The sequence below is a fragment of the Triturus cristatus genome, chromosome 1_2 (genome assembly GCF_964204655.1).
Source record: "Triturus cristatus chromosome 1_2, aTriCri1.1, whole genome shotgun sequence".
Lineage (NCBI taxonomy): Eukaryota > Metazoa > Chordata > Amphibia > Caudata > Salamandridae > Triturus > Triturus cristatus.
The window spans coordinates 935678102-935691637 of NC_140580.1; the positions used below are offsets into that span (position 1 = coordinate 935678102).

Here is a 13536-nt window from a genome sequence, read left to right on the forward strand (position 1 = left end):
AAAACTTGTATAAATGTCAGCAACTGTCAATTACTATGGGCTTCATTCCAGTTCATATTATTTTTTTTGTTTATAGTGCCACTTCAGACAGTGACGAACTGCATGCAAATCAGCTTTGGTCCTGTCCAATAGGAACAATACAGTCCAAACTATTAAGCCTTGTACCCTTTGAATGGAAACACAAGAAAACCCAGACCGGTTCCATCTATTGGGCCTCATCTCTGACGTACAGCTTCAGTATCATGGTACAGCTAAAATAAGACCCTTGCCTAGGTATACCCTATGCACCTAGTGCTTTTCCATGGGAAAAATAAACAATCACTGGCAAAGTCAGTATGTCTGGTTTTATTGTTATTATGTGTCTATGTGCCCTATTTTTTATTCCCCAAACTTTCAGTTCCATGCAGCAGTTTACACAGTGGAAAAAAGTCTGCACACACAAATGCAGGCCTGTGTCTACATGCAGTAGTACATTAAAGTCAGACCTATAGGGGCGTGGCTAAGCAGCATGGCCGACAGGACGTGAGCTCCTTCGGCTTCCGACCAGCCAGCCGGTAAAATCCTGTAATATCCTTCCCTCGGACACCCACTACTGCTCTGTGAGTGCGGCTGGGACCCTGCAAGCGGTGGGGACACCCTCGGAGAGATTGAGCCCAATCGACGGCCTGGTACCGGCTATTATGACTACGTGGCCAACTGCCAGACGGGCCAAAATAACGCGAGGCCGGGGATGCGGCCTACACCCACCTGAGGTGCGCCCGGAGACCGAAGTCAGCGATCCTCCCTCCGATTGCTCCCAAGGCCCTGGCTGCTGCGGAGGAGGCGCCCACTGTCATCGAGGACCTCCCGGAGTGCGCTATATCCCTGTGTCGCCGTACTGGCCCCTGAGTGAGCCGCGGGGTGCAAGGTGTGCCGCGTGGTGTCCTACACCCTCCTGAGATGCGCCTGGAGACTAAAGTCAGCGGTCCTGTCTCCGACTGCTCCTGAGATCCCGGCTGATGCGGGGGAGGAGCACACTACCGGTGGGGGCCTCCCGGAGTGAGCTGAATCCCTTTGCGCCATACCGGTCCCGAGGTGAGACACGGACCACGAGGTGTCCCGCGTGGCGTCCCCACACGGGAGTTCCGGCGGGACATTGATTTGCGACAGCCGCCCAGGAGCATCGATCCGTCGGCGATGCCCAGCCGGAGTGGCAGAGGATCACGGTGGGGGATGACGGAGCCCTGGGAGTGGAATCTTCTGACTCCGACGACTCTCCTCCACGAACTGTGACGGATATTCCTGATGAAACTCTGCCGCCGACCACTCATGTGGTCCCAGAAACTGGTTATGGACCCTCTCATACCTACTCCGGACCCATCATGAAGTTGGTGTCATTTTTTTCCCTTCTTTTTGAGGTGGGGGGGCATATGTTAGTGGCCCAGTGGCCACTGCCTCACAGGGACTATGGGGCAGCACTTCTTGAGAAAGTACCTATGGGTTAATGTCTTGGGGGGGCCCCGAGACGGAACACGTTCATGTTTAGATATAATATGACTCCTCCAAGCGAACTGGCTCCATTGCACCACACACACAAAATTGGGTGGTTCGGGGCACTGAAACACGCCATGAGGCGGCTGGACTGGGTCGGGAGTTAGACTTCGGGGGCTTTTATAATTTTTTTTGCACTGTAGTTTTTGGCCTTTGTTGGGCTGATGGGGCAGCTGTGCACGTCCTGGCACCAGCATGGGAAGGACATGTCTGCATATATAGTTGTCAGTATATTGCTCGTGGGAGGGCGTTCTTAGAGGGTTGTTCTTGGTTTTTCTTATATATTGAATGTACAGCATGTGGGGCAGAGGGTATATGTAGCTATTCAGGGCGAGGAATGCGCAGTGATTGGTTGCTCTACCATCCATGGAGTTTACATTTTTAAGCTGGAATGTGAGGGGGCTGAGTATATGTACCAAGAGATATAGGGTCCTGTCCTTTCTCCGCAGACATCAGGTCTAGATAGCATGCCTCCAAGAAACCCACCTTACGGACGAAGGGGCTCAGAAATTGGCGAAGAAATGGTGTGGACAGGTTTTCCACTCTTCACTCTCTACTTATGCCAGGGGAGTCCTTGTGTGGGTGGCCCCGGGTACCCTATTAGTCCTCCAGTATGTGGAAGCTGAATTCCATGGGAAATATCTACTCCTTAGAGCTAAGCTAGATGGTAGAGACATCGCTATAATGAACACTTATGCCCCAAACATGGACGATCCAGACTTTTTTCAGACCCTGCAGGAGGTCCTGGTGTCGGAACTAGAAGACCCACTGATCTGGGTGGGGGATTTTCATTGTGTCCTGGACCCCGACCTCGACAGGCTCCCATCCCGTAAGGGCACGAAACCGAGGATGACGGTGAAGCTCAGAGAGGTTATGGGGAATATATGGGCCCAGGACATATGGCTCCAGAGACACCCAACCCAGAAAGTGCACACCTGCTTTTCACCCACTCATAACACTCACATTCGGCTAGATAGGATCTTAGTCGCAAACCCAGACACGGTTATGTCCTTTGAGGTGACGCATCAGGCGCGTTTCCTATCTGATCACTCCCCTGTGGCATGTGTGGCCGACTGGGGGGGGGGGCCCGATTCGTCGCCCCCGGACTTGGTGGTTGCCGGCGGAGGTACTTGAGGACCCGGTAGTGAAACAACACCTTGATACTGCCATAACTTACTATATTGACTTAAATTGGGACGAGCCTGACTTATCGCAGGCTACGAAATGGGAAGCCTTGAAAGCAGTAGTGCGAGGGGCCTGCTTGAGTCTAACATGTGGGGTCCGTAAGCAGCTCCAACGAGAGCAACAGGAAAAGTAGCGACACCTCCTAGAAGCACAGTCTTGTGAGGCTCCCGACGCAGAGGGGATGGCTAGGGGAACATGGCATCCGGGTGCGCATTCATGACATTTGGGACAGGCTTGACAAATACACCCTCACACATTACAGACAACGCCTTCATAGGGAAGGGGATAAATCGAGTCGTCTCTTGGCTTGGATTCTACGGCGAGACCAAGTCCCTGCCGCGATCGTAGCTCTGTGGGAGCCCAGGGGGGTTCTGGTCCACTCAGAGGTGGGGTTATTGCGGGTCCTGAAATTTCACTTGCAGACAGTGTATGCCGCGGACCCCGCAATCAGCGAAACAGCTTACCTCCCTTACCTTCACGACCTGACACTACGGTCTATTCCTAAATCGGCACAGAAAGAGCTCGACAAACCCCTTACACTGGGAGAGGTACTCTCCGCACTGCAGCACCTACCGCGAGCTAAATCCCCAGGTAGTGATGGGTACCCTCCTGAGTTCTATCAAGCATTTGCGGGCACACTCCCCCGCCTCCTGCTGCAGGTGTATCTCGAGGCCTTTGAACTCGGGGATCTCCCACCCAGCATGAAGCAGGGGGAGATATGTATGATTCTGAAGCCAGGAGGGGATGCGCATGAGCCCTCGTCATATCAACCGATTACTATGATTAACACAGATGTTAAGATTTTATGTAAGCTTTTGGCCACTCGGTTAGGGCCATACATGCCGCATTTGATCCATGAAGACCAATGGGGTTTATACCGGGACAAAACACGGCTATGAATCTGCGCCGGCTTAACCATGTCATGCATGAGGTACACGATCGGGATGACCAGATAGTATTGGTCTCCATTGACCTCGCCAAAGCGTTTGACACGGTGGATTGGGGGTATCTTCTAGAGGTCTTACGGGTTGTGGGGCTGGGTCCCAAATTCTGTGGCTGGATTCGCAAATTGGACACGGCACCTCTGGCGAGGGTAAAGCTTGGAGGCACGCGCTCAGAAGACTGGCAACTACAAAGGGGAACTCGCCAGGGGTGTCCCCTCTCGCCTCTATTGTTCACCCTGGCCATAGAGCCATTCGCGGTCCGAGTCAGGGCGGAAATGGAACAGTGGGGAATTAGAGTGGGTAACACGAGCCATGTTATCTCCCTATATGCCGATGATGCCCTGTTTTACTTGGCCTCTCCCAGGGACGCACTACCTGCACTGCTACACCAATTAGATAGGTTTGGAGAGGTGTCTGGATTGTGACTCAATCGTGGCAAGTCCCTGATCTTTCCATTGGTAGGACTGGCCTCGGTACCCCTGGGGGATCTCCCGGACTTGGGGTTGTGCTGGGAACGGGCGGGGGATACAGGTTGCACCGACGGATACACAGGCGTTGGCCCGGAACATAGACCGGATAACCACGTCTCTACAGCAATCGTTGACATTCTGGAACACCCTTGCACTGTCATTGATGGGTAGGCTGGCCATCTCTAAGATGGTGATGCTTCCCAGGACTCTCTATGTTCTCCAGAACTCATTATGACCATTACCAACGTGCATCTTCAAAACTCTTAACATGTTCCTCACATCCCTGCTTTGGGCGGGCCGGCGCAGTAGGGTAGCTCTCAGCACCGTCATACGCAGCTACGAAGAGGGCGGCCTGGAAGCTCCACGTTTCGATTTATACTATTATGCTGCCCAATTACAGCCTGCGGCACGTTGGCTGACTGACACGGACAATTGGGAGAAACGCCTTCCCTCCGGCAGGGTGGATGCCCAGACACTGCAGGAGGCAGTGATGCAGGGCAGGGGGGCGGAGACAACTGTTCCCTATGTAGTGATACACACGACCAGCATATGGCAGCGCTTCGTCGAGAAGGTCTTACGGAAAGTACCCTTTCACAGGGAGCTATCGATCTGGATACTGGCACCCTTTATAGACATGGGAAGGTACAGGGTTGAAGGTCCTTTCAACCCTGGAGGGAGGGTGGCTGCAAAGTCCTTGCCGACCTTGTTCCCAATGAGACATTTAAAACTTACGAACAGGCGGAAGAGAGCTTTGACCTTGGGCAGGGCCAAATCCTACATTATAGGGGGGGGAAAAAAAAAAGTCAGACCTATTGGCTTTGACAATTGTTTTTTAAACCTGCTTTTGGTAGTATCATGAAGGGCAAGATCCCAAGCAAAAGGTATGATACCTCTGCCTTCTCGCTTCCTTTTCTTTTTCCTACCTTCATGCACCTACCACAATGTCTAATCTTGCCAACCAGTGCAAGTGGCGAAATGTTTGGTCGGGCGTTTATGCATCACAAAGTCTGCATATAAAAGCAAGTAACAGGGCTGCTATTTAATAAAGGACCAAACTTGCATGATGAGAATAGATGGTCCTACTGAAACAGGATTAAATGAAGTGGGGGGGTCAGGATGTAACCCTAACAAATGCCCTTAGGAACTGTGAGGGTCTAAGTGTATTGCCCTTTCCCACAGCTCTGAGCCACACCTTTGAAGATGTGTGTAAAGGAGACAAATTGCCCTAATTAATTCAGAGTCTTTCTCTTCCTTCTCCAGTGAGCTATTTAACTGGGCTCTACCTACATTATCAAATGTAGCTTGGATGTACAAAAATGTCAAAAACAAATGTTACCCGACCCTAGTAAGGTGGAGGAAAATACATTCTAAAAAACCTGGTCAGAACATAAACATTGACACAAACATTGCCATGAGTTAGGCCTTCACTGGTAAAGGCACACAGAGAGATTCAAGAGAGGGAACAGATCAATGAGCCCAGACAGAGACACAGACACCATGGCAAGAGAGGCAAGCAGAGGGGAGAGACAAAGAGCGTGGGAGAGACAAAGATGCATACCAACCAGTCAAGACCAACAAATACACATATAAAATGATATACCTAGAGATCCACAACAGAGGACAGAACTCAAACTGTCTGAGACAAGTCCTGCTCTTTATAAGTTAACTTTTGGCAAGCTGGAGTGTTTGGCTTCAAAACGTAATGATAGGACAGTGTCTCTGTCAAATCTCACATCCACCCCTCTTCCTTTTCTCCCTTCTGATCTTCTCTCATCACCATTAATGTCCCCCACACTAATCACCTACCAGAGTCCTGGCCCGATTTGGATTCTGACAGGCTGACAGCAGACGCATCGCGGGACTGGTCTATCATTCCAATGTTCACTTTGTGCTTGTAGGGGTCCAAGGCTCCCAGTAGCCCCAGTACCCGGATTGCCTGGAAAGATGGGAGAACAAGCCATGAGGGGGATCCCTTTGATGAAGCACAGGCAGGGTGAGGGGGAAGAGCAGTACCCCTGTTTCCCAGGTTGGATTGGGCACCTCATTTCATGAATGTCCAGCTTTCTGTGCTTCGTCACTCAAGCAACACGTTACTGACTAGGCTCAACGATACTAAAACAGAAAATGCCTGAACCAGCATTTTGGGACCCAGTGTTTATTTTGGTGGTGGGGAAATGCAGGAGTGGGTGAATGGATGCATTGATTGATTTGTGTTAGGTTGACACCTCTTTTGCAAATGGGACTACAAAATGATAAATGGTTTATAGCAAAGACATTTCCATTACTTATCCTTTCTCTAGACAGTGGAGGACCCCAGTGCTGTCCTGTTAGTGTGAGTGATGGAGAGAGGGCTCCAGCTCAGAGAGCACTTGCAAGTGAAAAAAACTCTGCAAGGCAGAGGGGATTAGAGACTGTTTTCACTGATCGAGGCATTGTCAGGAGCAAAGTGAGAATAGAGGGGATGATTGGCAAACAGAGGGGGGTCAAAAGGATGCCTGGCAGTGCAAGGAAGGTTGTAATAAAAGGGACAAAAGCAGCTGCAAGTTTCATATCAGTAGGTGAAGTAATCGCAGGTAGTTGCTGGTGGATGGAGTGCTTTAAAACGATAAATGCACAGAATGGCTACGCTACATATACCGAACATTACCTCTCGGCGTATTCCTTGGTTTTGCTCGGTCTTCAAGAAGTTCAAGAGGACTTCTAGTAATGATGGGTACTTCCTGTAGGGCTCAACCACATATCCCGTGCTGGCAACCAACTGCCCCAAAGTCCATAGGGCCACCTGCAAGACAGAAAAAGAGGGAATCAGTGAATAAAGTGACAGAAGTGGTTGAATGTGAAGAATGAAGAGGTTTTTAACTATATGGCTCGGGATGAAGGAGTTCTAGATGATGGAGTAGTCAAAAGTTAGGCTCTACTGGATGGGCAGTCAATGTTGATTTTATTTTAGTGTTCGGTAACAAAACTAAAGAAACAACGATTTCGGGCACCAGAAAAGATTATGGGACCAGGGAGGGCAAAACGTCTCTGGAGGGGTCATGGTTGAGCTCTAAGGCATTCATACTTTTGTCAACAGAGGATTCCCACTTCACATTCTTCCTTTTTTCCATTCTGATTTTGGTAGGACTGGTTGGAAATGAGTGAAAGTGCAACATCAATCCATATGTAAGGTATGTAAAGAGCTATGGGTGAAACTATACAGAAACAGGGTTGTACAGGGCTTAAAAGGGTATACAATAAAATTTAACTCACATGTCAACCATTAACACTGTTACAACTTAACCTCGTTCTTAGAATTAAGTGACTTTAACACTTAAGTTCCAAATAGGCGTCCATGGCACCTGCTGTAGCAGTTCACCACTTACATTTAACTAAGTGAGCGTCCCTAAGTAGGATGGGCATGCAGCGAAGAGGATATGAGCTTGCTGTGCAACAGTAAGACAGGTTACACTCCATGGATGAGGCATGCAAAACCACAAACAGGCCTGAGGCTGCTTATGTTCATGTTTAAAGGGGATGCTCCCAAGAACCCAAAACCAATGAGCACATTAACGCCAGTGATTGAGGACCATTTTTTTGGTTTGTGTTACTGAATGTTTAGTTTGAGGAGTAGTGTGTAAAAAGATGTGCACAGGGGCTGAAACTATAATGCATGACCAAAGTGTATGAGATCTGGAAAGATGCCATGTTAGATTTAAAACGTGTTCGTACACCACACATTTGCATTACTTCAGGATATCATCAAAAGGATACAGTGCGACTATGGGCATGATTTGGTGTTTGGCGGATGGGATACTCGGTCACAAACGTGGCGGATATTCCTTCTGATGTATGATCTCGTGCATTATTAGCCCCTGGTACATGTAATATGCCGGATATCCACAATATTTTGACAGCGTATCCCATCCGCCAAACTCCAACTCAGGCTCTAAGCATCATAATTGCTCCAGAATGTATTTGAGACAGTACACAAATTGCTAACCCTATCAATAACAGATTTTATTTGATCTTGAATAACCAACAAAATTGCTCGCAGTGGTTGAACAAGAGTATGATGTACAAATTGATTTGATTTGTAATCTAACATGATATCAGTCCTGGTGAAGGCCCACAAAAATCTGCTAAGCGCTGTAACATCAGAGACTCATGGATTGACATCGTAATAGTTTGATCACCAACAAAAACCATAATAATCTTTATTTTAAGAATCATAGATCTGTAAACCAACAGGTGTCTTGGATTGTAAAGACTGTACACAAATTGTTGTAACAGAGCACATAACATCCATTTACACAGTTAGCCTAAGCCTTCCAACGCATCTCCCTTTTTAGGTCTCGCCTGAGCCAGCGCTTATAGCGCTGTTCTGGCGAGAGTTTTAGTAAGCGGGTTTTGAAAGTGCTAACCTAGTGGCTTTTTTCAGGCCTCCAGCTTGCGTTCGCGATGTCGTGCATGTGCACAGCTGCTATCCTGGTTTCTAGCATTCCTTTCCTCACATGGCCGGCTTTCCTCCCCCTCTCACCCGCTCCTCCCCTTCCCTTACTGCACGGAAGAGTTTGGCGGTGTCTTGTATTTTTGATCAAAGAAGACTGCATTTGTAATGCGTTTCCTCCCTTTTATTTACAACCACTTGGAGGGTTTTTAGTCTATAAAAAGAAGTCGGGGGAAGTATTTTTTTTCATTTCCGCTTCCAGTATCGCGTTCTAAAGATTGACTTTTATAAATAGGTTTCAGATTGCTTATGTGTGACATTTTCGTAATTTCACTGTAATTACGAGTAGGGCTCCGGTTTGACTCTTATTTTCCGGGTAGTTGGTGCATCGTCTTACACCATTCAAGCTGCACTGCGAGTGACGCAAGTCAACAAACGTCTATTTTGATCAAAGTAAACCATGTATATGTCAATTTTATTCCATGACTTTGAAGAAGTTTTCCAAGTTCACAACTGAGGAAATGTGTTTCCAAGCTTCAGATGCTAAAAGACATGCCCATCCAAGCTTTATCCAGTAGCACAATGGAAAGTCACAGTACGTTTTGGGCAACTATATGGAAATCCACTGAAAGCATTTTGGGCTTAAAGCCCTTCAGGAGTGACTGGAATGTAATGATAAGCCCAGCAACATTGTAGGGAATCTTAAACAACGTCCATGAAATCATATGTAAATCATGTATGAAAATGCAAGCCTTAGTGTGAGTGTGCAACACTTCCAAAACCAGTGTGTTGTATGCCAAAAATAACCAAAACATTTGTGCTGTTGCACCAAATTGTGCATGCAGTTGTGCTAAAAAAGTATTATGGGACAAATAAACAATGCTGTCTACTTTGTCAAATACGAGCTAAAACCGTTGTGCAAAACGCCCATCGTGAACCTAACAATTTACTCACGTTGCCACAGATGTAAAATCTAAACTTTCATGTCTCGACACCAAGTCTGGCGCTTCAATTGGCATCCGTGAAACCAACCAAGAATGTGCTTGAGATAAACTGCTTGTTTTAAATCTAGCGAAATCCCCACAGGTGCAATCCTTCTAAATTGGAACACACCACGTGACTGTGTGCAGAGCCAAATAGTAAACATGAAAGAAATACGTAAACATCCTATTGACAAGAGCTTTTCTCGTGTTTTCTGCAAAAGAACATAATATGACAAGCATTGGCATAGCCAATAGGTCTCGCCTTTGGGGCCATATAAGTGTTTAGCCATGTAACAGTTGATGTTGTTGCACCAAGGATATTGTGCTGGATAACTTAACACTTATAAGGTCCCAAAGGTGAGACCTATTGGCTATGCCAATGCTTGTTTACCTTTATCATCAACAGACATTGTTCTATATCCATTTCAAATTAGTTTGTGAGCTATAGGCGTCATAAGTGTTTTATGGCTGGCCAAGAAATGAATGCATGGACTAATATAAACAGTGTCTTGTCCTCTTTTCTCAAGAGTTATGGTTACAGACTCAAAGGACACATGTATTTAGATGCTACCCATCAAACTAGACATTTACTGAAACAAAGCAAACCCCTATGAAACCAATTTGTTTATCTGTGGCTCAACATAAACACACTACTAAAGACGACTTAACCCCTTCGCTGCTGCGGACATTCCGCTGCAGCGCTGGGGGGGGCAGGGGGGCAGCGCGGTGGGCCTGTGCTCATGACGGAGCCGCTCCGTCATGAGCCACAGTTGAGCTGTGCTCATGACGGAACGGTTCCGTCATGACTCCGCCCATTTGCGTTGTCCCCCCGCACAGGCGGGGAAACAGCGCCGCGCAGGCGGAGCGGCCGCCAACGGGCGTGTCATGACGGAACCGTTCCGTCATGAGCACAGCTCAACCGTGGCTCATGACGGAACGGTTCCGTCATGAGCGGGGAAGGGGTTAAGACACTATCAGGACCCCAGTCACTGTGCTTCCTCCCTAAACGGACCATAGTAAGCACTGTTGTACCTCCACAATTGGCTACTGGTGTACCCTTGTAAGTCCCTAGTATATTGTACTAAGCTACCCAGTGCATAGTTACATCAGGGGTCTACCATGGGCTGCAGCATGTATTGTGCCACCCATGAGAGACCACTCAAACTGGGACTACAGGCCTGCCATTGCAGCCTGTGTGAGTTGGTGCTAGCACCCCTCACGACAGCTATAAGATTTCTTATAACTGAGGTCAATGCACTTAAAACCTATAAGTCGCCCCTAGGGCAGGCCTTTCAGTCCTGAAGGCAGGGTGCTTGGTTTTAAGTGTGAGGGGGCCCCTGTATGAGAAGGGCACCCCTAAAAACCCCAGAGTCGATTCTGCAGGCTTTGTAAGTGCGGTCAGCCATTTTATTACATATAGTGGACATCAGTCATTACGAGAGGTCTAACTATATAGTGGCTGCATCAAACCTGGTCATCTTTTGTATTAAACAAGTTGGAATCAAACCCAAACACCAATGCCAGTGTTGGAAGTATGATCTCATGCACTGGGGATGCTCCCCCCGTACTCTCGGTTACAGCCTTTCAGGGTCTGACAACAAGCTAGTGCTGCAGTCAACCACAGGCACGATTCTGACCTCCTGCTGCGGAGCCAAGCTCAAGCAGGGGAAGGTAGAACAATAGGTTTCCTGTCGCAGGGAGGTGTGACGACCTCACCAGACAGGACTTAGTGTATGGGGCTGGGGTGGGGGCGCTGCCAGCGCCACCAGACTTCTTTGATCGGCACATTTTGTATCCACTTTGCATACTACAGTTGGCACCAGCTCTGGGAGCCCTTGGCTCCCGTTCTGGCATGAAACTGGACAAAGGACATGGGAGTATCCTCCCTTCCTCTGGGAGGGACCCCTGAGTAGTTCTAACCCTTTCCCAAGGGTACTTAAGGGCTTACCTGTGGGTGGCTCTTCAGATTCGTCGCAGGACAAGACTCGAGGTTGAAACCACGTAACCCATCGACCATCTGGACACTTGGAGTTCTCCTGGAACCAAGACTCCTGGTCCTGCTGTTCTGCAAGTCTTCTTCGTCGTCTGTGTCTGTGCTTCTTCCAGGATCTTCACCAGACCTGTGAGCATCAAGGACACCAGAAGTTATATCCCATGTAGTGAAGGAGTAACTTCCCTTCACCAACAGGCACCCGACAAAGCTGACCGGTCGGCTGCTCCTCACGTCCCACGGACTTTGAAAGGCTCGGCAACACAGGTGTTGATTCCGCAACTCCCTCGAGGCCTGACCGGTCATCTCTGCAATTTGAGGCCAGTATCCTTCCACTGGGACAAAACCCTTGAGCACCGCGGCGACTTGCCGTTGCCAAGGCTTGTTGGCTCTGCACTCCAGAGATCTTCGGGCTACAAGAAGCTCCAGCCTCTCTTCCTGCCATGTACAGCATCCTCACCGCATCCTCTGCACTGTGGGTCTTCCTTCTTGGTGAGCTGCTCGAGCTCCTCTTGCGACTCCTGTGCCTTCAGCCTGTGGGTCCTCTTGAGGGTCTTCTGCTCCAGGGAGCTCCCCTGCTGGCTCGGGCCTGCTCTCAACTCCCCTGCTTGTGGTGAATCCCTTAGACCTTGCTGGTCCCAATGTTGCTCCTTCTTTGCTTTCCATGCCTGTTACAGCTGCCAAAGATTGTTGGTGCTCCCGCCGGACACCGATACACTGGGTCTACCACAGCATCGCCTGGTCCTCAGAGCTGCAGCAACAAGGTCACAGTCAACTCTCCTGAACCGTCCGTCATTGGTGGGCATTGCTCTTTTGTACCTCCGAGTGGCACAGACACTGTCCTCTCTACTTACAGGTTCTTCACTTCAAGAATCAACACTTGGATTCCACAGGACTCTTGCACAGTCGTCTCCAGTGGCATCTTTTCTGAAGTCCTTCATTGTGTCCTACGGCGGCTTCCGACGTCACTTCGCACCTATGCACCCGGCTATCCTGGTGTAGGTATCCTGGTTCCTGGGGTATCCACAAGTGGGAGGACTCTCCAACCTTCGGTCTTTCACTGGGTTTCGTCAGGTTCCGCAGGGAAAGTTCCTTTTTCAAAACTGCAATCGCAACTTTCCCGTGGACTTCTTTTGGACACGCTGCTGTGTTACCACTCTGCACTCAGCCTCCGTGGGGGTTCCTGGGTACTTTCCTTGGGTGGTTCCTTGTGTCCCCATCTCCTCTAGTCTCCTGGTTCAAGTACAGACTTCGGTCGCAGTTCGCATTCCACTTTTTAAGTATATATTTTGGTCTCCCCCCTGGAGATCACAGTATATTGTGCTTACTTACCAATTTGCAAATGAAGTATTACTGTGTATTTGTGTTTACATCTCTGGACAGGAGATATACCAATGCGTTAGTGAGTGTTGTGTAATAAATATACATATTTTTATATATGCGCTGTGTGGTTCTTTTTTATTTGACCTAAACTACATGATTAAGCTGGTAAAACAAGCTGCTGAACACTCTCTCAAAATAAGCCTGAAGGCTGCTCTCAACAACTACCACTTAGAGAGCTTTCAAAGGTTGTAAAAAAACACTAAAAGCACCATAGAGGTTGCCTGGATTAGTGCAAGGGGCCTCACTCAAATAATTATGCACCATATACTAAGCTAGTCTCCTACAACTACTAAATGCCTCATGAAGATTGCCCCACATTCTGGCTCACAAACCGTACACTCTGGAATTACTAGGTGCAAAATTCCCTTTTAATCACAAGTTATGGTGTTAAGAATATGCTAGAAGAACAAGCTACTTATCTTCAGTAACGCCTTAACTGGTAGAGAGACTATTCTTGCCGCAGATGGTTTACCTTGGAATTATCCCCAGGCGCCAGACTGGAACCAGAAATATGTTCGTGAGCAGTGCCCCTGCGCACCAGTAGGCCGTCAGTATCGTCCGCGCTGGAAGTGACATGAGCGGTGCCCTATACAGGTGCCACCCCAGTTTCTTTTCCTGATTT

The 13536-nt window shown here is 48.5% G+C and overlaps 1 protein-coding gene across 2 annotated transcripts in view; it reads right to left on the reverse strand.

Annotated features, from left to right (window-relative positions):
• The window catches only part of MTOR (mechanistic target of rapamycin kinase), a 1008697-nt gene that overhangs the window by 743151 nt on the left and 252010 nt on the right, over positions 1–13536 (reverse strand). For both annotated transcript variants that reach the window (XM_085609875.1, XM_085609873.1), the window contains exons 17-18: positions 6777–6911; positions 5936–6065 (exon numbers count right to left, since the gene is read on the reverse strand). In XM_085609875.1, the coding sequence (XP_085466001.1) occupies positions 5936–6065; positions 6777–6911 (265 nt within the window). The remainder of the gene's footprint in view (positions 1–5935; positions 6066–6776; positions 6912–13536) is intronic.